Genomic DNA, 27,825 nt, shown 5'->3' with positions numbered 1-27,825 from the left:
AAAACTCGACTTTCCACAGGCATTGGGTGAACTATTACTTTTACGTTGAAATCAATTGTCCTGAATTCTAAAATGTGTCCTATGTATATCCTAAACATCCTTACCTAAATAAACCACATTCAGTCGACATTAGGCACACATAGAAGAAGACTTGACGCATCAGTGACATAACCTTTTAGCTCAGGTCCTTTCCAGAGACACATGCCTTTGACACGACTTTCCAGTCTATTAGTTCCCATCCTTCTGTGACACCGCAGCACTAGAGTGTGTTCCACCAGCAGCAGCACATACCTCCACAGTAGGTCACTGGGTTCTTCCTATAGTTGGTATGTAACAGTTTACAGCCTGTCATGGCTACACTCGTGCAGTAAAAGGTCAACTTCAGTGGTGAAACATGTGATCCTTTTTATATTTGTTCAGAAGAACACATGATCTGAAGAGGCCCATTTGATCCAATTATCACCGCAGCAGAGCGATCAATCAGTAGGTCAGTTGATACGGATCAATCAGTCTGATGGCTTAGAGTCATTAGTCTCTTCCTACATTATGATCACACATAGCTCCTCGTAAACTGTCCTGAGGCTCTTTGAGCAGCATTCAAGCGCCTCTAATCACTGCATTAGCACAAACTACTGACATTATCCCATTTGTAATGTAAAACAATGCAATCAGACATGCAAACAAATGTTTCTTGTCATCATTTGATGAGGCTATTAGTTACTCTTCAGTTAAGGAGAAAGTGTATATGATTGTTTAAATAATGATTTAATCTTTGGCGGATGATCCAGGGATTTACTGATTTTGAAGTGTGTCAACTTCACAGCTGATATCAAACATCATGCATGACCTGGGATACTGAAGGATTCCTATGGTTGCTATTGGCTTTGGCTGATTTCAGATGCGCGCTTGTCTGACAATGATGTAAGGCAGCGATAACTCTGACAATGTGTAAATGTGTCTGCGCTGAAGGACTTCTCTCAGGCTGCTGACGATAAACCAGGACAAAGTCTCCTTGTCATGTGTTTCACTGCGTGTGCGGTGGGTGTGTGCGATCGGGTGAATAATAGAATGAGACAGAGAGCAGGCCTGTTCGCAACCGGACAGCAGTGCACAAACATTGGTAGTTTTTACTTACGTCACAGGCAAGTGGCTGTAAAAGCAGGAAAATGTGGATTACATCACGCAGTCACAGTCTACCCACAGAGAGCCTGTTATCAGCACAGCACAGGTATGAATGTGCTCTAAATGCAAATAGCACGGTCTGACAGGCCTCTGTTAACCTGTCTGTCTGCAGACTGCAAATGATTACTGATAAAAGGTTTACAAAGTGCTCACAGTCAAACAGAGCTTGGACGGTTTGGTTTCTTTTTCTCTTCTGCAGCCGACTCTGTTTGTTCTCTTTGATCAGTACCTGCTGAACAAACAGCTAAAGTAAATGTATCTCCAGCTTAATCTGCAGAAGAAAGTTAAAGGAACGCTACAACATTTAGTCGACAGTTCTTTGCTTAACAGAAACACTGGAAGAGGAACAGACAAAATATGTCCATGTGTGTTCCGACAATTGTTTAATTTACAACTATATGTTGTAGATTACAACTACTTAAAGATCCATTCCTCACGGTTGTTTACGGAATACAAGAAAATTCCCTAATTTGTGTCTGACATGGTTTTCAGAGTGTAATTAACACATTAAAATCCTTAAAATGGCATTTAGAGACCACACGCTGGCCATTTTCCTCCTACGTCACACTCAGGGTGGGTCGGCAAATGTTCCACTGCTGTGTTCCAGGTTTAAAACATCTGATAAACTATCATTTCATCACTTCCTTACTGACCGGCAAGACAATGAATATGGAAAAGTTAGAGGGACATCAGGCCTTATTTCAAGGTTAAAACAACATATTTGATAGGTAGGTAGCATTCAACCACTTCCTGGCTAACATTACTGCTTGATATCATCAGTATGTTTTACTTCAAGGCTTGAATAAACGTGTTCAAAATGTACGTTGATAAGTTTGAATGAATTTACGCCTTTCCTATTGTAGCGTGTAACACATCAAATGGTAATGTTAGCCAGGAAGTAGTTGGATGCTAATGCTAGCAGTTGTCTGACGCAAGCTAATGGGTTATCAAAAATGTTGTTTCCACTCCAGATCTTCACTACCCGTCATTTTTTCAGGTGCTGAGGTGGTGAAATTATAACAACTTGTGAGATTCCCTGTTTATACGACATATAATCACATTATATAGATCGAATTGACGCACCGGTGTCATATGTTCTAGTGCGACATTTCAATGATTAGGACTCTGAACTCCTCATTTTGAAACTGAAACTTGCTCCCTGACATTTCAAGGCCAGACAGTAAAAAGAAAGATTATTTTTCCAGGATCCCAAAACTTTGCGTAGTGGAGGAAATGAGCTCCAAGTTCCTGCACCATAAGCCCGTTTTCATGCCTGTAGGTCAAAGGCGACAGTGCTGACACTACTGTCTGCTACGAGAGAGGGATGTTTCCCCTCGTTACCATACTTCAAAGCCTCTAAGAGCTTCTCGGTCATGTTGTCGAGGGCAAAATGTTACCAGCGAGTTGCATGTATTGTTTGGTGAGGCGTCTGATGTCGGAGACAGTCAGCATCGCTCAGCTGCGCTCATAAATCAGCATGTTTGACAGAACCGGCCCCAGCGACATTAAGTTGAAAGGAATGCGTGCTATGGGAGGAACTCCCTGATATGTTTGATAATCCCTGCCAACTGTTTGTTAGCCGCCACACAAACCTTCAGTCCAACAGAGCACTCTTGGGAGACAGGTTGCAAGTTAATGTCACACTCTTCAAGATGGTTTGGCAGAAGAACACACAAGTTATTACAACCATGCATAATTATCAAGACTTACTCAACAACTATTTCTGGTATGAAGAGACGTCTCACGCGGCTTTAACTGCAGCAATTGACAGGGCCATTTTACAGAAGTGTATCCGTCTGTCCTAAAATTACACCAAACTATCCAGCTGATGATGGAGTTTGGTTTTTGCCATCTTTTTTCTGGCAAAGACAGTGATTACATAATGTGCCCGTGCCTGCATCATCAGGAAGAGGGTGTTAGATTAACAAGCATCAGACAAGCGTCAATATGTCATTTCTGCTGCTTGGGGTCTCCTAATAAAATAAAAAAAGAAAGATGTTTGCCCAGTATTGTGTAGGGAAAGCCTCTGCTAAGTTGCTCTGAGCCGGACAGCTTTTAAGAAGAGAGTCGGGTGCAGAGCCAGACTTTCTGGAGGAATAAACACCCAGAGTCACATCAGATTTAAAGATGCTTTGAGAGCTCAGAGATTACTTTTAACGTTTGGGATTAAAACGTGGATTTATCTTCACTCCCGTTTATCAACCTGACTGCAGCGGTGGATCCGCAGAAGCGACCGTCATTGTCAGGTGTTTGTGTAATGTCATGTTGACTGTCGACTGGAGCTGGAGGACAAATGTACTTTACTTCATGAACTTTACATTACAGGGAGGAGAGGAGAAAATAAGAGAGAGAACCAGAGTCTCTGGTGAGCGCTGAATTAAGCGAGAGTTGACCTGAATTTAACACACAGACACACACTCCTTGCTCGCTTACCCATTGTTAATATGAAAATATTAAATACAGGTCCAGTTTGGGTTTGTAGGTCTGGCAGGCAACCAACCCACAGCATCAGTATTTGACAAGCGTGAATTGAGACTTAACAGTCAACTATCTTACAAATTGGACCTTTATTGTCCGTTATTTCGTGCATGAATTGCTCATTGTTCTTTTCTTGTTGTTCTAAAGGTCATATTTTACACATTTACCTCTACACCGATGACAAAATATCACAAGTTGAAAGCTGACATAATCAATATTCAAACAACCCATGATTTTACCCTCAGTAAAATCAGTGACACCCTATGACACCCACCGGGACAAGAAAACACTCTCGCTTCAAGTTTACAGACAAAGAGCAGCAGTGTGTTTATGGTGTTTCTCCTGCTGAAAGTCAGGCCACGAGATGCACTGGACACCCTTGGCAGCTCATATGACCAGAGATGTGTGGCTTTAAAACAGAATGAGGTATTCATAACTGCTCTACCTCCTCACGTGGGCCCAGCTAAGCAGTGTGTGTGTGTGTGTGTGTGTGTGTGTGTGTGTGTGTGTGTGTGTGTGTGTGTGTGTGTGTGTGTTTGGTGTAAACCTCTGACCACAAATATCTTGCATCAACACATGGATTGAGATTGAAGCTTATGGGAAGTCTTTTAGTCAGAAGTAATCTGAAACTGTTCTAAAAAATCAGTGATTAATAAATGTCTGTCTTGAATTCATTAATTTGATTATTTTTCAGAATTCTTTGTCTTAAGTGGAGAGTAATACAGTGAATGTACGACGAACACGTCAGCAAAACATTGGCAAGTTTAGTCATCATAATAATTAACATTAGTTAAAATATCTTAATAAGATATTTTACTTTCAAGGGTCCCCTCTACCTTAATAAATGTTTAAATGACTACTTGTCAGTAGGTTTGTCTGATATTGTCGTGTTGGTTTTGTTTCTACAGAATCATCGTTGCCCCAGAGCATCAATGAAACTGACCAACAAGTGAAAAAATCCACATACAGAGTGAGTCATGGTGGTTGGATGGGTTAAGCAGAGGACTTTTTGATATACGTTAGTACAAAACGTGACTGGTTAGTTTCATTGATGGTGCTGGAGCAACATTAATTATACTGTTCAAGGAACAATGTCAACACAGTGATGTAACCAATATAGGATTTAAAGTGCAATTAATAAAAAATCATCTTTTCAAATGTTTTATGATGCATTCAACATGTTGTTAGACCTGAAGGATACACAACATGTTTTGGTGAGTAGCACCAAAAGTAAACATAAGTTGTGTTTATTTACTAAAAAAATTCCACAGGGCATCTTTAAATGACACATTCAACTTATTCTGAGGTTTCACAAACTCGGTTTGTCATTTTGGGACAGAGAAATTCAAGTATTATGAAATGAAATGTATGAAAAAAAGTTTGAGCGGTTCAAATTGACTTGCCATCAGTATTTGAAACATTAACACTTGAACATCTGGGCTATGAGGAAAATGGAGCCTATAAGTTTAGATGAGTGTTTGCTTGATTTTTTCATGAAAGCTTTCAACCTGGTAGATGAAATATAGTTATAAATAAACAGTGTGTATCACAAAATCTATATTGAAATGAATTATCATCAGAACGTTTCTGAGTTCTTAATTCAAACTACATATATTTGGACATATTTGCTTTTGTTTTCATATGTACAAGCCATTCACTAAAAGTCACTAAAGAGGGTAATGACTCTCACTTTCTACATGGATACATCATTAAAGATTAAAAAGGCCATTTGTTAAATCCAATAAGGGATGAACAGGGAGACTCATTCTTGACTTTGGGGACACATATCTATGCTGACTATTGTAATTGCGAGGACCATTTACTAATCTCTACCCAGAGCGTTCAAACATGTGGTAGCAATTGATCATAAAATATAGTGGATGCTTTGTAAATGTAATGCATTTGTGCGTCTGTGCATTATTAATTTCAAACAAATTTAAATAACGCGTGCACCACATAAATATAGTCAGCTCCTCACCCCACCACACTCTCCTTCCCACCTGTATCTCCCGACTCCAGAGCTGCATCCTCCTCCACTCTGGACACCTAATCCCCATAAGCCTTTATAATGCCACGGACAGAGCGAGAGAGAGGAAGTGGAGAGAGGAGAGTCTGAGCTTAATGACCTTGCAAGCCGATTACAAGCCAACCACGTTTCACAAACATCACTGTGAGGCCTTGGACTCAGCCCGAACAGTCAAATCAACTCCATTCAAACAGAGAAGAGAGGTCATGAATCCAGACATAGTGTCTTGTTGAAGATGGAAGTGATGATTCATGATGACTCTTGTTAAAAATGTTGTTTTCATGATCAGTTTATGAGAGGGAGCGTGCATCTGCCACTAGAGGGCAGCAGAGGAGTTCCGTAATTACACAACTGTCCCGGCTGGAGAAAGTGTGTCACTCGGCCAGTGCTCCCTGGTGGGCTAATAGAGTGTTGACCTGACCTCAAGACACAAAGTATCACAAGGGTGGATTACAGGGTATCTTGATGCTTCTGATCAGAGGATTAACAAACTGACAAAAGTTTCCCATCCAGTGTCTTTGAATCTCCAATTCCCACTGTTGATTTTGTGATGCCTGCCACCTCAGACTAATCAGTTGCAAAGACAATGCAGGGCACATATCAATATATCATAGTTTTGTTATTGTGTTTTGTGAAAAGTTATTGTGTATTGTGTATTGTGAAATGTGATTGTGATTTGTGAAATGTTATTGTGTTTTGTGAAATGTGATTGTGATTTGTGAAATGTTATTGTGTATTGTGATTGTGTATTGTGAAATGTGATTGTAATTTGTGAAATGTTATTGTGTTTTCTGAAATGTGATTGTGATTTGTGAAATTGTTGTGTTTTATGGTGTGCTTTAGTTCGTTTCATAAAAGATGCTGAGCACAAAAAGCTTGAGCAGGTTCTAAGAAACCTACACACCTGTGATCTGTAAATCTTAATTCAACTTAAATGGACGGCACTTACCTCATGATTTCCATTTATATAATTATCACAAATAAGACTTGAGGAATAACCGTGGACAGAAGAAAGAGAAAATCAAACTTTTTGGAAGACGACATCCTGGCAATGGTATGAGGAGATCGAAGCCAGAAAACGTATCATTCAGTGGACTAAATAATGGAAAATGACAAAATAAAGCCAAGCAGGTAGCTTTGGACTGCATAAAGCTGATACAAAGTTCCCTACTGGCTTGGAGGCATATGTGACCAAAATTGCAATACCCCTACATAACCAACAGCAACATCACTAAGGTGATGAGAGATAGACTTTGCCAGAGGTAAGATCATTTCCATGACAGAGAAAGATTTTAGAATGAACCACTTAGATGTTTCCTGCTTGAGTCATAATCCAAATCCAAATTAATTTTAAGTCTGTTTTACAAATGATACCCCAGGTTGGGGTTTTGCACTATGCAGGATTACTCAGCCAGATAACTTCTAAAACAGAAACAACTTCTCTGAACATTTGATAGCAAATACCTATAATCAGAACTTACGACTAACTAATAGACACCTAATATATTCAAAGATATTAAATTTCAACCAAAGCATTTCACAACAGTGAAATAACTATTAACTAAAGTGTATTGAACTATAAATCTACCATTTATTAATGATGGTTATTATGAAATGTTACCAAAATATTTATCTTTCACCTTTTTGGACCGTTTGACCAACTTGAGCGCTGGTCTAAACAACGTGTGGCCTCATTCCTTTCCTTTTAATACCTAAAATTGTTTGTGGTTTCAGTAGTTAACAACACAACAAAATGGCAGAAAAATAAATTATCTACTTGGATATCTATGCAAATATGAATATAATTGAACTAACAGCATGCTACAGCAAAATGTAGTCAAACTACTAGTTTAATTACATGTTGTTCCCCACCCCCCAACTCTGTAAAGTCTGACCACCAACATGTTGTGAAGCGGTGACATACTTTGTATGTGGCTGATGCTGCTGCATCAGATACAAAGCCACTGCTCTGACTGCTCACTTTTGATTATGCAAGAGTTGTCTCCTTCCACTGCTGCACGGCAGCAGGCCGAGGTAATCTCTGAGAATCAAAGATACAATGACAATATTTCACTCAGCTGTGTGTTGAAACCTTGTGTCTACACAGTGTCATCTCTGTTTCATCAAACCAACGCTTGTTTTCAAAGTCGATAAACAGCTGTCGCCTAATCCTTCAGCTGAAGTGAAAAGAATATCAGTTTTCACCTTTTCAAAGAACTCTGAGAAGACAAAGTACTCTGTACTTTTAGTTTCACATGCATAACACCATGTCCTAGTGAGACAGGATGTGTAATGATTGTTCAGACATGGGTGAGGCTATTTGACCAGCTGCTCCAGTGCCTTTTCATATATTTCATATTTCCTTTATGCACTTTTTCTTTTCATACTGCTTCCCCCACATGACTGTCTCCATTCATTTCTTCTTCCACCATAATACATTGATTTACATACCAATGTCTCTTATGTTGTATGAAAAAGTCCAGTTTCTTATGTTTATACTTTTCAGTTGTTACATATTAAGTATTAATATATAATATATGATATACTATTACATATGGCACATTTTCACTGCCTTGCCCTAGTATCATCCTGTTGCTGTTTTCATATTTTGCATTTTGCGATTTCAAGTTAGTCACACAATACATGTAAACCAGCCACGTAGAGGTAAATAAATCCTTTTATTCAGTTATTACAGGAAACAGTGTATCTTATGTCGATGTGGTACCATTTGGCCCCACCCCAGGGCGCGGTCGCCCTGCTCACTTCTTCGGACAGCGGTCATGGCAGGCGCAGGTGAGAGCAGCTACCATCACCACAAATTCACTGAAGTCGACCTCAGAGTCTCCGTTAAAGTCCATACCTGTCAGGAGCTTGTCCACCTCAGCTTGATTCTTCGATGCCTGCACAAACCAATAAGACAACTTCAATATTGTTGAATAGTGTCACAGCACCACATTATTCATATTCATAACTGATAAAGCTGAAATAGACTTTGATCAGTCCCTTTTTCCAGTTGTATTTAGTAGAGTTTTAGTATCATGTGTGTGTTATTCAGTTTCAAGATAGGTCTTTGGGAAAAGAAATGGCAATTATTTAATACTGAAGCAGGACGCAGCAAAGGGAGGGGACACTTTAAAATCCACATATACGGCGCCACAAAAATCTCATCGTTTTTAAAGCTGTTTGTTTGGGATTGTTAAAAAAATTCATTTTAATTTCTCAACATTTACGTACATTTACAAAGTAACCACCAAAAGTGGTAACTACAAACATTTCTGGGCCATGAAGGTTATAAGTTTGTTGTAAAACACGACATTCATAAGCCACTTTTAACATCAGTTAAATCAGACATTATTATGAAGTTATTCATTAACTTCACCTTTAACACCAAAAGTCTATAGATTTTCTGTTTTACATTTTCAGTATTTCCACTTTCAGTCCACCTTTGCAACTTAAAGCTATGCGCATGCTGTGCAACATAGCTTAAGTTTAGTGGAAAATATTTGCATTTGTGACTGAACCCACCCAGTCAGCTCAGCCACCCCTCCCTGAGTGTGTACGGTACCTTGAGCAGTCCAGGCAGCTCCTTCTCCAGCATAGTCTTGCACTCTATTTTGGTCAGGGTGTCTTTTTTGCCCTCCGCACCGGCATATGTATCAAAGGTCTTCATCAGGATGGCCATGGCTGTCTCGAGCTGGGTCATGGTTGCTTCTAAAGAAGTGGTTGATATTGCAGAGAGGAAAATCGAAGACCAACACCAGTCAGCAGAGTAGTCTGTGAGTGTAAAAGGGGAGAGGCAACTCCTTTTATACCCTTTGAAAAATGGGTTCAAAACCTGGTTCAAAAGGTAAGGATATACCAGCTTCAGTGTTGGATATAGGTGGTGGCTCCAACTGTGTCAACACAACCTCAGCGCTACAACGCCCAACGTACATATTACCTCACAGACTATTCGGAGCTGTAGTCATTTATTTATTGATATAAGGAGGGGCCTTTTCACTAACTAAACCACAAAGGCAATAGATTCTGTGATTTGTTTTATATGACACAAAGTAAATCATCATGAATTTATTGTGCGAGGTACAATATTATATCGCAAAATAATGTGCCTACAACAGTGACTTTAAGTATAGTGATTACATGTAAATTCTTCATCTACTGATATTACATAAGTTCTTTCTATCATGCTGAGTCAATGTGTAGAAAAACATAAATAATATTAATCTATAACACTTGAATGATGAACAAGTTCCCCTATACTTTATATGTAAGAAATTGTATAAACACATATGGTTTATGTATAAATCTGCATTTATTCAAGTTAGTTTATTCAGGTGCAACATGGAAGAATTGCAGTTAACAACATTCAAATATTAACTAAAGTTATCAACAGAATGTGAGGAAACAACAATTTTAATTTATGTTGAAGGTGTTTATGTTCTGAAGTCAGCATGCTAACATGGCTAACTGTGCTAACTGAGCTAATGGCAGCTACAGTTAAGAGCATTTATTGATTACTCTGGTGATACTCTGCCCCCTATTTGACTGGAGTATGAATTCGACAGGTGGACAATTCTTACACATTGCACCTTTAATTTACTCAGACTAATTTAATTTTTTGAGTCAACATGGCAGAAGAACTTTACAGTAAATGTCACCTGGTGCTGATTTTCACTTTGGTATCAGATGAGTTTTGAAGCCCACTGTTACTGCATCTGCTGTGGTCTGTGGTTGCTGCTGCTTTGCAAGGCTGGACATGAACCACGAGAGGAAACTTTGAACTGAAAATAAGTGTATATGAGTGAACATGTCTCAGTTTTTCGTGGTCCTCTGGCCTGACCTGGTTTCCTGGAAACAGTGCTCTGTTCTGTTACAGTTTGTTTTTTTGTGGGGTTTTTTAAATTACACTGTCTGAAAACATGTCTGGTCAGCTACGCAACAGCTCAGTTGCAGCAATGTCCTGACACAATAATAATAAAAAAAAGATAAAAGCCCCATATGACATATTACTGTAGGATGCATTTCAGGGTTTTTTACGCACATTACGGCAGTGCTATCTGTAATCATAGCAGCAAATTGTGATTTGCCTGTTCTCATTTGCATGCCTATTGACTAGAGCCTGTGCAGTGACAGAATCTACAGTGTGAGTTAGGTGTAATACACACATACAGTGCTGTAAATACGCTCCTAACTGAAGTTATTTGAATAAAAGACGATCTCTTTAAACTCATGTTTCAGGTTTTCATCAATCTAATTCATGTGCATGAGAGCAAAAGCTATGTACCACTGCATCCCACCGACATGGTGAATATGTCTGTACAGGGGTGAATGTTTGCAAGCCAAAGAAAGTGCGTGAAAGCATGAGGCAGCTGCAGTCATGTTGTGGTGGTTAGCACCTTTTGCATTAAGTATCAGTGGGTATAATGTAGTACAGTACTGCAGGTTAAAAGACGGATACTGTACTTTTTGTTCACTGCAATGAGTAAGGGAGTGTCACGTGTACCCTATTACAGTCTGAAAGTGGCTGACTCACTGGGTCAAGTGTCTCTGTAATAAGAAACTTCTTGGCAATCACTAGGCGCCTATTGGGCTAGTATTTTTTTTATCTTATCTTACTACTTTTATATTGGTCATGACCACAGACAAATAATGTTGAAGATATGAAACACCAACACCATCCAGTGTATATGCTTACAATTTAGCATACGTTAGACAATCAGAAAAACCAATTGAAAGGAAAGTCATGCTCAAAGTTGCCAGAAGAAAGCATGATGCTGAAAGTTTTTAATAAATGTAATATTATATAAGTTACTACTTTTTGACCTCAGCACTCCCCTGAGTTCCTCCACGAGCGGGATGTTTGTCAAAAGGTATTTTCCCACATATGCAGCAAATGTCTGCCATTCTAGCCAGTGCAGAGAAGAAGCAAGCCTGTCTCACGCTTCGGCTCAAAGACATTATATATAAAAAAAATAGTTTCCACCCAGGCAAATATTTCAACATCATTCTGGGGAGGTGAAAGACATCTTTAATCCACACAGAGTCACACATTTGGCTAATGTTGTATCTACTTAGCATATTGTACAGGCCTGAGCTAGCTTAGAGCTACTACATTTTATATTTTACAGGGTCATACTAATCCAGCATGGTTTAAGGCAGCTCTTGGCTGCGTCTCGTTGCTGGAAAAGGAAATGGACAAATCGTGACTCAGGCTGGTAAATCAACGTGAAATCTTTGACCGGTGTGTCTACAGAGACCTGTCTCAACCACAATGTCATGAATCAAGTGGTTGCACTCGACAGACGGAGCTGGTTCTGAACTGACAGAGCACAGGACTACAGCCGGACGAGGACAGATGGTCTTGTGTGTATAACATCAATGCTCACGCACAGTCAAAGTTGATGGACAGTGTGGAACCTTTTCATATGAAGATGCCGACCACATTATCAACACCATCTTGTTGCTGCTGTTAACATATACCCTGACGCAGATTAAAAAGCTGCACTACCTGTTTATGTATATTTGTATCTAAATAAGGGTATGTTCTGTTATTTGTGTAGTATGGAGTTTCATTTCGTCATGCAACCCTGTGTTATATAATGATGAATAAATTACCTTGTATAATTATTATCAGCAACTTTCTGACTTTGAGTGTAAGTCAGCTTTCAATATTGCTAACAGTGTTTTACCAACTTGGTCTTACACATGACCTGAATTCAGAGCACATGTATTTGAAGATGAGTGATGTGAAGTGAAAATGTATTTACAGAAAGAGTCAATTACTATTTCAGATGCTCTGTTTTAAGATTTGCATGGCTTGGTGATGAAAGTGCACACATCAAGGCCGGCAAGAAGCAACTCCAATCGTCACAGGCGCTGTTTCCACTTCCTGTCATTGACCTTTTATGCAGGGACCCCGTAACACCACAGTTTCCACTCAGCGTCCTTCTTAGGATCGAAAGTCACTGTGAAACTGGCATGTTTGCTATAGAATCAATTCTTCTAACTAATGTAGACCACTAACAAAAGCATCGTATATCTATTTTAAGTCTCATACAATTAAACCCGTCAGTGGATGCATAACCACGATGTGTATGCATTTACTGACATGTGAATTTCAACACTGAAATGAACTGTAGCACAAAGATGGATAAGACACAGTTTATAGAAAATAATGAAATATTTACAGTCATACAAAATCATTTACACAGTTAAATAAAGGTAAGTAAATTGATGTACAAGATATACATGCTGACAAGCAGGGTGAGGAATTACTGGAAGATTCCGTTGAGTAGATCCTCACCCACTTTCCTTGGTCACCACACGCTCGAAGTAATCGAAGGATTCATACACTGGTACCTGGCACTAAAAGACACAGAGAGATACAAAGAATTACAGCAAACACACATTATGCTGTATAACTGCAGTGCGGTGGTGTGTCAACATGCATCAAAGAAGGCTAATATTAAAGGGCATGAGGGATGGTTGCGTGCAAAGGTCGATAGAAGGACTTTGATAATGTGTTCAGTATAAAACTGAGTAGGTGTGAGCAATCGGCACAATAAGTCAGAAACAGGATGTCAGTTATATTTCATTATGATGTCTCAACTGTGGAAATTACTGCTTTAAAGTAAAAATCACCCAACAATGAAAATTCAGTCATTATTTACATTTCAGTGTAATTTAAGTCTCCGTAAGCCCCAAGATGCCAAATCGATTTGAAAATACATTTTTTACACAATTTTGAAGCCCAAATCTTCACTGTAGATGCTGAGCGTAAAGCACTAGGTTGCATCTGAAGTGGACGATTTCTGGGCTTCCGGAGCCTTAGATAATGCCGGACGAGCTTTATGGAGACATATAGTGGTTTTTTTTACATTTTTAAACAAGTCCTCATCTATTTCAGTTTCTTAGGAGAATGTTGCAACGCTGTCTTGCTGTGAAGCTTAAGAAACATTTTGTGGCATTGGGGTGAGTAGATAATGGTGTGCAATCCACCCAGTATGTAGAATGTACCAACAGATGTACTAACAGATAATATAGTGTCTTGAGTCTACTCGAAATGGTTTGAGAATTTAAAATAAAACCTGTCACTATTTAGATGCAGCATATTTTAGTAACACCACACTGGTAACCAAATCCATTAATTGATGTGGCTTTCTTTGTCTGTTAAAAAACACTTTGTGCTGTCATGGCTTGAGAGACTATGTCGAATATGCATATTCACACTATTCACCACATGTTACCCATCCTGTCTCACAGTTCAGCTGACACATCGTTCAAACCCTTCATATAAAGCAATGATAGGATATAACCACGACTAAAACAACAACGAACCTACCAAATGTGGATTGGAGAACATTATAGCCAAGACTGTGTATGTGAGTTTATTCTCTCCGCTAAACTATTAGCACACTGCTGGTCGACTAGCGCCACATGATTCCCCCCCTTGAGTTTGCTACTGTTAGACTCCATTCAACATGTGTGCACTGGTGTCTTTGTAGACAGTGCCAACACACTCACCCACTGAGAAGAGCCTCTGGAGGAGGTGGTGCTGTGTTTGTCCATGTCTGCCTCCTCAGAGTCAATGTGTGGAACCTCGTAGATCACTCTGGCTGCTCTTCCTGAAACCATGGGACACACACACACACACACACACACACACACACACATATACAAATACATGATTAATATGATTGTTCCACAAAAATACCTACAAATGCCACACTTAAGCTTTATTTGACCTGAACTGGGTGTTGCAGTCACTAATACAAGGCTAATGCAACTTCTAAAACGCCATCCTACCTTTCATTTTCTACAACACCAACTTATCCCTACTCACAGTTATGGTGGCCTGGAGCCTACAGAAATACCCTAAAAGTTCACTGGCTTTAGTCATACACATCCCAAAGAGCTGACCCCGCTGCTACATGCAGACATCGTCCATGGTGTACCACAGGATTCGATTCTTGGTCCCATACATTTCTCACTAAAACGATACTGTCATATTTTCTGTTAAAAACTTTAAACCCCAGTGTGTATAAAGTGTGGTTACATGCACACTAGAATCCCAGGTGTCACATTTATTAAAGGTGCCCATTAAACATCAAAAGTAAATAGGTTTCTGATAACTGTCTTAAATCCGTACAGGTTGTCCTCACTCAAGTTATGTAGTGGTTTGATAGAAGAACAGAAAACATGATGGTGTATAATGTTATGATTGTCTTGCTGGACCAAAAGTGAATGTCTGATACTGGTAACGGAGCATAAAATATGTTGTCACTTTTCCATGACTGAAGATCAGATGGATTAGCTAAATCCAAGGGAGTGGCAGCTACAGTACATCAGGTGTCAGGGCAGCCAGCAACCAAAGCGGGTTCATTGTCAACATTGAGGGAACTCAGTTGGTACAGAAATGACAGATTTGCTGTTTGATGAGGAGTCAGACATGCTACTGCAGACAATCAGAAACCTGCACAATTGCATATTTATATTTCATGAAATAAGATGCTGAACCAGCATACTGATATGTATGTAAAAGTACTACATTTTGGTCATTTAATCTGTTTAGCCCGAGCGGAGCCCAATTGCGCTGTTTTTTGAGCACCTATGTCTGACTGTAAATAAGTTAAATACATAGTTTGGTACCTGAGAATTTTAAAATTTTAAAAATGTGTCAAAATGGCACATTTGGAGATTCTGCCTGAGTGCTCTGGACTAAAACCTCTCTAATTTTGTTCTGATTCACTTTATTAGCATCAAAGTTGGCAGATGTTGATATAGTTTGCTGGAGATTTGGAGCTGCAGCTGCATCATTCCTCTGGGAAATTCATTCTAAAATTGTGATTTAAATTTTACAAAATCTTTCATTTATGCTGTGTGTCGACCTAATTTACTCGGACCCTTTGACATACACACTTATACTTACACAATGAACACATATTTCAAGTGTTTCCTCTATTATGATACCTTGATTATTCAAATAGACCTTGTAGTTGCTGAGATACACTCTGTTCATTGATACAAAATAGAGGCTAGAGATCATTGGGTATTCATCCATCCAGCATAAAGCTACAAGACGGCGACGTCAGAGAGACTTTCGGCTGTTATGATTTTTGAACTGTAAATAAACAGGCTAGTACAGTCCTCTTTATTCAATTAAAAATATTTCAAATAAATTACATTCAGTAATTTGCATCCTGCTAAGGTCTGTCATACTGTTATTATCTTTTATACTGCGTCACTGATTCTTAAATTTGCTTAAGACACACTGCTGCTAATGATTTCTTTTTGTATTGATTGTGTCGTCTCTTCTCTTAAGCGTTGCTTTTTTTTTTTTTACTTCTAGTAATTACTCTTGCTGTTGGTTTTTACTATTTCACAATATGAACTCTTGGGTAAATTCAAGACTTCGCAAATGTGTTTCTCAGCCCAGCATTCAGACTCACTACGCTTTCATTCCTTTAGAAACAGGTGTTGGCTAATTTCTGCTTTACAAGACATCAGACTGCGTAAAGCATCTACACAGGGCTGTCAAACTCAGTCACTGAAGAGGACATCTTAAAAGATAAAAAGGAAAAAATTGTATAACATATAATCATGCTTCTGACCTATAATACTAGTAAAGTCCAGCAGATATGTTGGGGTTGTAAGACATCCCAATAAATTTAAAGTGAATAGAATTTAGTTTGTGACCTTCAGGGCATTGAAAAAATACATTAAATTGATTACATAAATACAATTAAAAAAAATATTTTAAAAGAATGACATTATTGGTTTATAATTCAAAGGCCTCACTATGATTTTTTTACATTCTACCTAACAAACTACCTATGAAACAAGTAAAACACATGTTTTAGTTTTGTCATGCGGGTGAACCGACCACTAATGGCCTGAATATTATAAGACGCTACATTTTCTTTTTATACCTTGTTTGCTTCGTATTTTGCAGAAACAGGCGAGTGCAATGAGGAGCAGCGGAGCCACCACAGCCAGGCCGATTATCACGGGGAGTGTTGGAGAACTGCTGGCAGATTGTGGAGATGTGTCTTCTGAGAAAAAATGAAACACGAATATTACAAAGCTAATAACAGCGTTGAAATTTTGTAGTAGTTTCTATGTATTAAACAAACTCTGACTCATCTCAACAAACCAAACCCTGTTCTGATAATACATCGTTATAAGTCTATCCACTGACAAACCAAGATATAAGCCTAACCGTTATACAACACTGTCATGTTGGTGGTGTCTTGTCACATACCTGCTCCTGTGTTGTTCGTTGCGTTCTCTCTGGCTGTTACTGTGATGACAGTACCACTTCCATTAACCTCAGAGAACGTTGGTATCTCTATTTTCACCTCGCAGGTGTATCTCCCTGAATCCTCTCTTGTGATCTTTGTAAAGGTCAAGTTTGAGCAGTCATATGTCTTCTTTTGCAGAGAGCCTTTAGAGTGATTTGAGATGCGTTCACTCTTTTTACTTCTTTGATTTTTCAGCCAGTTAATAGTCGCTCCTACAAACTCCCCAGTCAAGCAGCAGGTGATGTTTACTGTCTCCCCCTCCATGACAGAGACATCAGGAGTCTGGGTCACAACAAATCTGTCTGATGAAGCACCTTTAAAAAAAAACAGAGTGATATGTAATTTGCTAGTTTGTCACAAAGATGGTACATATCGCATCAAATCGGAAGCTAAATGGCATTTTTCAACAAACTATGAAGACTTGCGCTCTGCAGACATGGCTTAAAACAGATTGTGGTGATTGAATCAGATTTTTGCACACAGTAACAACCGGATAGAGAGGTAATGCCACACCAACAATCAAGAAATGGTGTCACATTTTCTTTTTAAACATTTATTAGTTTAAAAGACTTAAACTATTGAAATGTCTTTGATAAAATCATGAGATTTTCCAAATGCTAACGTAAGAATATTTACTCATCTACAAAGCAGATGTGATATTGAAGATCCTATTTTTTGATTCCCAGCTGATCAAAAACTGACGTACCCGACCAGCCACCAACCCAAAGCGTCAGTGTTTGACAAGCTGGGAATAAGACTTGAAAATTAACTCTTCTTACAAACTGGACCTTAACAGTTGAAGTTGTTGAGTTTTAACTTACTCCAAGATGAGGGCGCACAGAGAGAGGCGAGTAGCATGCTGCTGAGTAGAAGCTTCATCTTTCCACGCCGATTCACAACTGACAACTGACAGTCATCTGTTCACAGCTGCTCGGAGTCCTTCCCACCACACACACGAACACATACACGTCAGCACAGTATGTACTGGGCATCATCTTTTCTTCAGCGTTCCTCTGTATTTTCTGCAGAGAAGTGTGAAAACCACATCTTGTGTTCCTTCCTCCCTCACATAGAAGGCAGCTATAGTTCCTGTATAATAAATTCAAGTGTTTCCCCCTTCTCTGTTCTCACAGTGGAGTTCCTGTTTACTTTACTGAAAAGAAATACCTGAATTTTTATTGAAATCAGAATGATGGCAGGGTCGTCTTTTCCCAGATCCATGTTTCAGTAATCACATTTGGCATTTCTCACCCTGAAGCCAGTCCCAAGTTTGTCTGATTCATTTTGGTTCGTTTATGATAAGTGAACCACAATCGGAGCATCTAAAGAATTTATCTTGTGGTAATACACTGTATTTTACAGATTACTTTACTTAAAGCCCCTATAAGTACAGTTTTTATGTGATTATAGTATCTTACACATTATCCTGATGGTATGCTAGACAGAATTCAGATAATCCTGGTTTAAACTGGAGCAGTTCACCTGTGACTAGATGGATTATTTAGTGCCACCACCACGAGTCCCCAAAGACTGAACTGTGGGCTCTAACTTAGTTCGCCTCTCACTGCTGACCTTTTAATGGGTACATTTTGAGAAAATTCCTGTTCCTGGGGTGTTTAAAGCCCCCTGCACTGCTATGTGCCAAGTGCAACAGCATCATGTAGCTTTGAATCATTTGACACCTGTTAATGGACACCTGTGGGACACACCAAAGAGGAAGTCAGGGTTTTGTAGCCAGGATATGTCGATCTATGAGGCGGTTGTGTCGAAATCACTGATTTTCTCGATTTACCATGCCGGAAATCAGAACAGCCTAGGCTGACAAAGAAAACAATGGTCATGGGGATTTTGACACAGGCCTGCTTCTGTCTGTCGCATTCAATTTCTCCTATGGGGGATCAACAAAGGTTCATCTGATCTTATCTCATTAAGTCTGTCTCTTAAACTTTCTGACTTCTCTACCTTGTAGTCAGCCCAAGTCCATTTACTCCTACTAAAGACACACAAATATAAGGTTTAATGTTTAAAAAATGAGCAGTAATTTTATAAAAACAGCTGGTCATTGTAGATTTGATTGTGCTTTTGTTGGGGATTATTTTCAGCTGCGGGTTAGTACACATTTGGTGCTCTAGTGTGTACATGGGGCAGCAGGACGGTGTATGTGTCACTGAGTCAATAAACCACAGTGTGTGTGTTCATAGTAATAAAGGAGCATATCACCCAGTGCGACAGTGCAGTGATGTGTTTAAATAGTTTCTGGACAACAGTGGAGCTCTACGGCACAGAGGACGAAGACATATATCAGGCTCTGACACTTTACATTCATTAGTGGTTTGGTTTGGTTTCAACAGTGTGTTGAGTTGTGGGAGATGCTTAGTGACCTTTCCTTGGCTGGTCTTTATCGAATATATTTTATTTTTACATAAAACACACACGATACACTTATAAAATACAACACATTGTTAGAGAAAGAACACTGGTTTCCAACATTTGTGACTATCAAACCTCTCAGACGAAAGTAGTGACTAGTCGGGGCCCCTTGTAACGTTTCAGATGTCTATGAGTTGTTTTCAGTTCCAAAAAAAAAGACTTCTCGTACGGTTTCATTTAATGGTTTGAAGCCCGAAAGAGAAAAACAAAAGTATCTCACAAGATCAGATAAAAAGGTCTTTGTCGCGTGTCTGCACTTGTAAAGTGCATTTTTCATTGAGGAGTGAACATGACTGTTGCTCTGAAACCAAACTGGCTTGAAACACTGGTTTTAATAGCATGCATTTAAGAACACAGATGTCACACATGCAGCTGTTCAGTCTGCCTGGCTCGCATGTCAAACGTGTGAAAGCAAAATAGCACATCTCTCAGCGCATTTCCTCCGACCACAGTTGAAAGTGTTATCTTCCCTCACACCTCGCAGGCATATCTCCCTGAAACATCTTCTGTTCTGTTCGCAAAGGTCAGAGTTTAAAAAAAAGTTATTAGCCTCCTTCGTCACACAATCTTGACATCTACTCTTCAAGCTGAAAACCTCTGAGAGCTCTTTATCTTTCAACACTGACTCTCCTCCACTTTACTACTGACACTACTGACGTCAGACAGCCCATGGCTTTCTTCATCTCCATTCTTATTTTCCTCTGCTTCAACTGCTCCCTCATCTCCTCCCTCTTCTTCTTGGTCTTCCTCTGTTCTTGGTTTTGAAAGGAGTTTATTTCCAGAAGCCACTGAAACATGAATACATTAATCAATTATTAATAATGCACTGATGATGTAGACGTCATATCATCATGATGGAGTTGGGTGAAAGTAACACTGTACCTTGTGCTCGTTGCTGAGCTTTGGTCCCCAACTTGTTGAGGCAGTAGAAGGATACGACAAGAGCGAGGATGGGCAGACACCTCATGGCATAGATTAACACATCCTCCCAGTGAGACTCTGGCTCTGAAATTCACCAACAGAGAACACTTCGATGACTCCTTAAAATTTAGGCCATTTTGGAAAAGCTCAGTTTTGGGGGAAGACATGGAAAAAAAGGAGGGAATTTACAAATATAGCTGGCTCAGTATGGATGTGCACATAGTAAGATGTACCACAAGCAGTGATGCTTTAAAGATACAGGGTTTACAAGGTGAATATCTGTCACAGATCTCATTCTTAATAAACATTGTAACTACAACAGAACGTATGATAGGCCACTGGTGTTTTGTCACCTACCGTCAGCTATGGGGGGGTCTACGTTGTCGTCTGTGTTCTCTCTGGCCGTAACTGTGATGACAGTACCACTTCCATTAACCTCAGAGAACGTTGGTATCTCTATTTTCACCTCGCAGGTGTATCTCCCTGAATCCTCTCTTGTGATCTTTGTAAAGGTCAAGTTTGAGCAGTCAGTCCTCTTTTGCAGAGAGCCTTTAGAGTGATTCGAGATGCGTACAGTCTTTATACTTCTTTGATTTTTCAGCCAGTTAATAGTCGCTCCTACAAACTGCCCTGTCAAGCAGCAGGTGATGTTTACTGTCTCCCCCTCCATGAAAGAGACATCAGGAGTCTGGGTCACAACAAATCTGTCTGATGAAGCACCTATAAAAAAAAAACAGAGTGATACATAAATTGGTAGTTTGTCACATGACGTTACATATTGCATCAGTTGAGAAGCTAAATGGCCCTTTTTGTTGGATCACGACAAGTGTGCCTGGAGATGAGACACCTCTGAAGAGACAGAGGAAGTTTAGCCTTTGCTCATTTTACACAACCAGTGGTAGAATCTAAGTACATTTACTCAAGTTCTGCACTTAAGTACAAAATTGTGGTACTTATATCGGTGAAGTGAGATGTCTGCACAGAGCCAAAGGATATTAAAATCCATACCCAGCTACAGTCTGTTCACCCTGCTGCCACCTGACAAGAGATACAGAAGTATCTGCTGCCATATCACCAGACTACAGAGCAGCTTCTCCACTGCATCTCAAATACTGTACTTTTTACCCCACTACATTTGTCTGACAGCTTAAGTTACTAGTTACTTTTTTACTGTCCAGTAAAAACCATGTATCTACAAACTGGTGATTTCTAATGTTTATGACAGGTTGAGAAATGTCTTCTACTTCGTAATAAACGCTTTAAAAATTCCTCTTGGAGTAGATGGAAAATGCATCGTAACAAAGCTGAAAACACGGCTGTTTCTCTGACGATATGAAAACGTTTTAGAAGTAGCCACGAGGTTCTCACAGGAGAGTGACGCTACAAACATATGATGCTCTTGTAGAAGAGCAACCCAGTAATACATAAAGTAGTTCAAATGAGCTCAACTGTGGATATCTATAGCAGTAAAATGACACATACACATACATCATTTTGTATATAATACTTACATACTTTTTACTTTTAAAGTTATACTTGAATATTTTCCGCTGTGTGGTATAAGTACTTTACTTAAGAAAAGTATCTGAATACTTCCTCCACCATTGCAAGTGACCTATACTGTACCTTAGCACCTTGTTTTAATAGTACTCAACACCGACACCGACACCTCACCTCTGACCACCGACTTCACACCTCAGGCCTTTTTATGGCCTGGAAGAAACAGTCATAAACACAAGCCAGCAGAGACTACATCATATCAATAACTAAAGCACATACTGCGCACAGATGATGCAGTTATTCACAAACATTCAAAAACATCAGATGTTGCATGAACACATGTTTAAAATGCACCTGACTGATTAAATCGGATTTTGGGGTAAAATTGTCAACAACTAAATAAAGTGTTAATTCTCGCCTGTTTCAGGTATTTTACCCTGTAAGCTTTAGCCTTCATGCCTCTTGGATCTGCCTCACCCCCACACCCCCTCACAGAGCCCTCACTATTGATGAACAGCTGGGGACCTCCATCCTGCTCAGAGTCAACTTTAATCATGGACTCCTCTTCTGCTTTTAATACTGTACATACAAACACCCCGCTGTATCTCCTCTCTGACTTTCAGGTCCAACCGACACTGGTTTTATGGATAAAGAACTTTTTACAGGACACACCACAACAGCTGTTTTCAAATGGTTTTAAACACAGGGCTCCCCCAAGGCTGTGTTTTACGTCCCGTTCTCTTCCCTGTTTACATGAACAGCATCCTGTAGCAGTGAAGGAATGACGCTTTTCAAGTATGTGGATGACATGGCCCTGGTGGCCCACCTGACTGGCAACAATGCTCTGTCCCAATATGAGCAGCCATTCAACAGCTTGGTCCAAACATTCGGTGAGAACTAACTTGAGCTCAACATCACAAAGACCAAGGAGCTATGCTGTGGGGGCAGAGAACACCATCACCTCTCTTCCACCCGCTCAGTATCCAGGGTCAGCTAAAAGAGCATGTTAAGTCTTATAAATACCTGCCTGTCCTTTTCACAGCGCACTGACTCTGTGTGCTAAAACAGCTCAACAGCGCCTCCACCTGCTGAGACTCATGTGAGCAAGGACGTTTTAACACTGGTTTACCACTCACTCATTGAATCCATTCTCATCTACAACATTTCGCCCTGGTACAGCTCCCTCACCACCAAACACAAAACAAGACTCTCCCGCATAACTAATGAGGTCAGCAAAATAACCAGCTCACCCCTCGCCCCTCTATCTGAACTGTACAGCCGTTCAGTGATCAGGAAAGCCATCCTCCACCACTCCTTCCATTTACTGCCATCAGGCAGACGGTACAAAGTCCCACTGGCCCGGAAGACCGTCTACAAGAAATCTTTCAATCCCTCTGCAATAACCACCCTGAACAATATAAAATAGGTACTGCACATTTAAACGTTTTTATCAGTTGCTGTTTTGACCCCTTTGTTGTTTGTTTGGTCCCCTTTTCTGTGTTTTAAATGTGAATCAATGAGGCTTTTCTGACCAAGGAGAATGTCTGACACTGTTGGGACAGTCAATAAAGTTTATCTGTTCTATTCTATATAGTGGACCAACATTTTCATTTGCTATGATTCAATTTCCCCTTGTGGGATCAAAAAAGTATTTCTGATTCTGATTCATCAAGTCCAAAAATAGTTTCTTTTGAGTGAGTCCAATCTTCACTGTCTTTTTTGTCTCCACCAACTCATGAGAGAAGAAACATGGCTCCATAGCTTGCTAGACATTGTATAGGTACAACATATACTGTGCTTTGTAACTGACTTGGCTGTTTGGTGGAACATTCGGTCCATCAGAGATTATTTGTGGAAAGCAGTTGCAGTAGTGTGATCATTTTATGTGGGTTGGTGTGTCATACAAACGATTCCTGTCACATTACTGTACATGGCCATTAGATTAATTAAAATTAATTTAAAAAATGAATTGATCACCTACACTGTACATTTTCGCACATAAGTAATACACAATTGTAGCGTCTTATCTCAGAAATAGTACCTGCCATGCTCCCCATCTCAAAAAACCCCCCGGACATGAGCATAGATACATACAAGCATTACTTTAAACAAAGCACAAATGTCCGTACCTTTCAGTTAATGTTAAATCAGTTAATACAGATTTCCACAATATCCCTTGGTAACACTTTAGAACAACCATGACTAATAAACGGTCAGTTTACAGTTAATCAAACTTTAGTCAATAGCTATTGGACTGTTAACAAACAATGAAATGCTTTATTGACCATTTGTTAAGCAACCGTAAAGGATTATAAACATCAGTTGCGATTTTACAATCACCAATTGCTTAATAAATGGTTATAAAGCAATTCATTGTTTGTTGCCAGTCAAATAACTATCAACTTAAGGTTAATTATCAATAAATTTACCATTTATTAATGAAGTTATTATTATAAGTGTTAACTTTGACTCATGCGGAAATATATATCTTTATATTACATATAGAGTACATCCATAGTGAGAAATTATATTTTCATTTGAATCATTACCACCCAAAATAACACAAAGAACCTCTTTCAGTGATTTGATCACCCTTTCTTCATTTCCGTAAACCATAAACATGTTCCGCACATATTTCATGATTCACTCTTAAATACTGAGTATACAGTCAATTAAGTTCAATAAAGTTCTGATTAAGAATAAATGTATTTTTACTTACCCCAAGCATGGAGAGCTAAGGCTAATAACAGATCGCTCACTTGAAACTTCATCCTTTCACTGTGTTTCACCACTGAATACTGATACTCACCTCTTTAGAGCTAAGTGTTAAGTCCCACACATCTAACACACACACACAAAACAACAAGAAATATCTACCAGACATCTTCCTCGATTTAAGTTTTTTTTTTTTTCAAAGATGGTTGAAGAGGACTGTAGAAAAACCACAAATCACCCCCGCCCCACACTCACACACGAGTTGTATAGATTCTATTCAACTAAAAGCTGCCATCTCTTTGAAGCTGGAGGACATATTTTATTCTTCTCTGACCTAACATGGTTTCCTTTTACTTGCAATGCTTTACTGAAAATCTGTCCAAAACCATAAAATAAGAAACTAAAAAAGGGGGGAAAGTCAGCATTTTAGGTTTAATCGATTCAAATATTCAGACTATAGTTCTGCCCTCAGCTTTAACTGAAATATTTAGCATCAGCAAGTTGTGACTATAAATTCAGTGCTCATTTAAAGTAACATTATGTATATTTTTTACCGTATAATAACAGCTTCAAAATCATTTTGATGATACAGTGTCTTGTAAAAGGGTGAATGGTGTCTATCACTGTTTCTGCTCTATGTAGCTTCAGTGAGAGGGTCGGCTCACAGCGTTACATACATGTTTACTTCAACATACAAGTTTTCAACACATAACAACGTTATGACATAATGGGTTTTGTTTGTAGTTAGCACCTACATTACATCTGACAAACTGTTACAGACCTGGGATTTGTATTTACGACTGTGGTGTTTCACTCTGAAACTGTGGAGGGCGCCAAAACAAAAAGAAAAAAAAAAGCCAATTTCTACATAATGTTGCTTTAAACACTGGCCCAGCTGCTGAGGCTTTTGCCACGACCTAGCATAACATGAACTTTTCTTGCTCCTAAATGCATTTTTGATTAACAATTGCTGCTCACATGCATCATTTGAATCCCTTGCGTGTAGGTTGGTAATTTTTACTCCAGTGCGGAATGGCGGACCCTGCCACTACCAATCAAAGCTACTATATAGGGAGGTATTTACAGATTAAATATATTGAATGGCTGTTGCTGAAAAATTAACATAAATACTATAAGAAATTGACATTGTAACTTTAAATTGTAAATAAGAGTGTTTCAGCATGTAATTGCATAATGTTCAATGGCCACTAAACACACTTCGAACATATTTTACACGTGTCTCAGTATCTTCTCCAATAACCAGTTGTAAACATGCAGTGTCAAATGTCAAAACTCACTCATTGCTCTCTTTATATTCAAAACATGTTCTAAATACCTGTGAATGCTAAAATATAAATATACAGTACACAAAAAAATACTAATCCATGTGCAGCAGGTTGATATATAATTAAGGTGCCCTTGGTCAGTGGCAGCATAGGAAGGCGGTTCAGACTCAGGTTTATTCACTGGACATTATTTTTAAATGCTGCAGTTTGCAAGGTACAGTCAGCCTGCTTCGAGGCCTACTGAACAGAGGTGGTCTTATGTTGTACTTTGGACTGTCAGTGTGATGATATTGAGAAAAACAGGAAGACCCTCAACCACAAACTGCACTTTGTGCAGGCCTGAGGTATTCTTGTTTGTGACAGGCAGTGTCTAAACAAATGAACAAACACAGCTGCTAATTCACAGGCAAACTTATTCATTCTGTTCACCCTGGTTGATCCCTTTGACCTCACTGTATTCCCGCTTTGGGTCTCTCAGCTGTTTTAGAGTCAAAAACTGATGGAGCCTTTGTTGTTCTGGCTCCAGTCAGCATCAGATTGCTGTGCTGCAGCAATGACCTGCATACTTGATGCATATATACTTATGTACACACTATTCTTCCATGCATTTTTGCTTTCCTGTAACTTAAAACCCATTTATGCCAAATATATCGATCATATATCCAAATGCATGAAATGGAAATGGAATTAGTTTCCTACACATAGTTAGCATTCTGACTTATACATGGAAGAATAAACAAAAGATTTTTACTATTTTCATTAAATCGAAGGAGGAGAACAAGGACCAGTCATGTTTGGATGCCAGTGAAGGCATGCAAAGCCAGGAGCAACACATGTAAAGAGTTGATAGTAGAGTTGAGTTGAGTAGTCCGCCATAGTTGTTCCTAGCAATGCTGGGAAATGGAGGAAGTTTATACATAATGTTGCTCACTATCAAGCTCACTATGATGACATGAAGAGTTTATGAGTAAATGTACAATATCTATGGAGCCACTGATATTGTATTCACATTTCTGTAACTGTAATGAATCATTGTTTTTATGCACAATTTTCTTTCATCAGTGTTTGACACTTTGATTACTTCTTGATGTCGCTTTAAGTTATTATGACCTTCTCACATATTTTTTCACAGGAAAAGTCAACTAGAGTTAAGATTAGGCATCTAGTGGGTTTTATTTCGTTTGAGTGAGTCACTACAGGGTAGATGTCAACCGCCTTCATCCCACTTCTTTCCTCTGTGCTCTTTCCTAGTCGGACCACGGCTGCTCTAAGTTGTCTTTCGCATACCGGCTCTGTCACTGTGTGAGTAAAAGTATCCAATAGAGGACATACTCTACTACACACTGAAGCATTGTGTTTATCATATTAATTCATTACTTTTGAAAAGAAAACACATGCTTTGATGATTGTAAGACTTTTAAATCAGAATATACTGAGTCGGTGTATAATGTGGAGCCACATTATTGCACATATTTACAGTTGCCCCAGTTACCAGTCACTCACACGAAGTATTTACTGGCCCCTTGGTTTGTGGCTTGAGTTTCAGAGAGTTAGAAGTCAGAGTAGAGGTTTCAAGCACAACTTCACGACTTCCAAGCTACACAAAGGCCTTTTACAGGGGTCAAGAAGAAGCATGTTAGCCTCACAATAAAAGTTCTTCTTTATACTACAGTGTTGCTGGGGTTTTGACATCTTCAGAGAGTGAGAAATCACAAAGGTTGAAAACAGAAGCTTTAAGCTGAGTTTTTAATAATGGCTGAGCTCCGCAGCACCAACAACCATTCGCCATGAGCACAAGTTGGCACGCCCTTTACTCTGGCTGTGGTTTGAGCATAAGCTGTACTGATGATTATGGCTGTGACTACGCTTTACAGCACCTGAATCATCACCATTAACAAAGACAGACATGTAAAGAGTCAAGCCTGATTCAAACAGCATCAAACAGGACACAGCCTATGTGTAATACACCACAGGAGTTCAGGAAACA

At 39.2% G+C, this 27,825-nt stretch overlaps 3 protein-coding genes across 4 annotated transcripts; all 3 read right to left on the bottom strand.

Moving 5' to 3' along the window:
* Positions 1 to 8,345: 8,345 nt before the first annotated feature.
* On the bottom strand, positions 8,346 to 9,444 carry LOC311251358 (protein S100-P-like). The gene is made up of 2 exons (XM_084343735.1): positions 9,252 to 9,444; positions 8,346 to 8,586 (listed from the first exon to the last, which is right to left on the bottom strand). The coding sequence occupies exons 1-2, from the start codon at positions 9,387 to 9,389 to the stop codon at positions 8,446 to 8,448; spliced, it is 279 nt and encodes a 92-aa protein (XP_084199861.1). The 5' UTR covers positions 9,390 to 9,444; the 3' UTR covers positions 8,346 to 8,445.
* A 3,389-nt stretch (positions 9,445 to 12,833) lies between these two features.
* LOC311251815 (uncharacterized protein) lies at positions 12,834 to 17,920 on the bottom strand. Of its 2 annotated transcripts, none has more exons than XM_084344459.1 (5): positions 17,808 to 17,920; positions 16,947 to 17,300; positions 16,615 to 16,737; positions 14,210 to 14,310; positions 12,834 to 13,051 (listed from the first exon to the last, which is right to left on the bottom strand). In XM_084344459.1, exons 1-5 carry the CDS (start codon positions 17,863 to 17,865, stop codon positions 12,986 to 12,988), a joined length of 702 nt encoding a protein of 233 aa, XP_084200585.1. In that variant the 5' UTR covers positions 17,866 to 17,920; the 3' UTR covers positions 12,834 to 12,985. The 2 variants fall into 2 exon arrangements, with proteins under 2 accessions (XP_084200585.1, XP_084200586.1); XM_084344460.1 differs by having other exon boundaries at positions 16,615 to 16,734.
* Positions 17,921 to 19,587: 1,667 nt separating this feature from the next.
* LOC311251910 (uncharacterized protein) lies at positions 19,588 to 24,586 on the bottom strand. The gene is made up of 4 exons (XM_084344579.1): positions 24,557 to 24,586; positions 20,695 to 21,057; positions 20,299 to 20,421; positions 19,588 to 20,204 (listed from the first exon to the last, which is right to left on the bottom strand). The coding sequence occupies exons 2-4, from the start codon at positions 21,005 to 21,007 to the stop codon at positions 20,032 to 20,034; spliced, it is 609 nt and encodes a 202-aa protein (XP_084200705.1). The 5' UTR covers positions 21,008 to 21,057; positions 24,557 to 24,586; the 3' UTR covers positions 19,588 to 20,031.
* Between the last annotated feature and the right edge of the window lie 3,239 nt (positions 24,587 to 27,825).

This window comes from Pagrus pagrus (assembly GCF_965226575.1).
Source record: "Pagrus pagrus genome assembly, chromosome: 22".
NCBI classification, from domain to species: Eukaryota; Metazoa; Chordata; class Actinopteri; order Spariformes; family Sparidae; genus Pagrus; species Pagrus pagrus.
Note: the sequence above shows the minus strand (reverse complement) of the source record. Positions and strands in the feature narration are given on the sequence as shown.

Excerpts from the sequence above, each read along its gene's own strand:
- LOC311251815 (XM_084344459.1), bottom strand. The coding sequence starts at position 17,865 with ATGAAGCTTCTACTCAGCAGCATGCTACTCGCCTCTCTCTGTGCGCCC. Across the intron at positions 14,311-16,614 it reads CAAAATACGAAGCAAACAAG|GAAGAGCAGCCAGAGTGATC; the intron begins GTATAAAAAGAA and ends CCATGGTTTCAG. Across the intron at positions 13,052-14,209 it reads CCAGAGGCTCTTCTCAGTGG|TGCCAGGTACCAGTGTATGA; the intron begins GTGAGTGTGTTG and ends TGTGTCTTTTAG.
- LOC311251910 (XM_084344579.1), bottom strand. The coding sequence starts at position 21,007 with ATGGAGGGGGAGACAGTAAACATCACCTGCTGCTTGACAGGGCAGTTT. Across the intron at positions 20,422-20,694 it reads AGACCCCCCCATAGCTGACG|AGCCAGAGTCTCACTGGGAG; the intron begins GTAGGTGACAAA and ends GGTGAATTTCAG. Across the intron at positions 20,205-20,298 it reads AGCTCAGCAACGAGCACAAG|TGGCTTCTGGAAATAAACTC; the intron begins GTACAGTGTTAC and ends TTCATGTTTCAG.
- LOC311251358 (XM_084343735.1), bottom strand. The coding sequence starts at position 9,389 with ATGACCCAGCTCGAGACAGCCATGGCCATCCTGATGAAGACCTTTGAT. Across the intron at positions 8,587-9,251 it reads AGCTGCCTGGACTGCTCAAG|GCATCGAAGAATCAAGCTGA; the intron begins GTACCGTACACA and ends TGGTTTGTGCAG.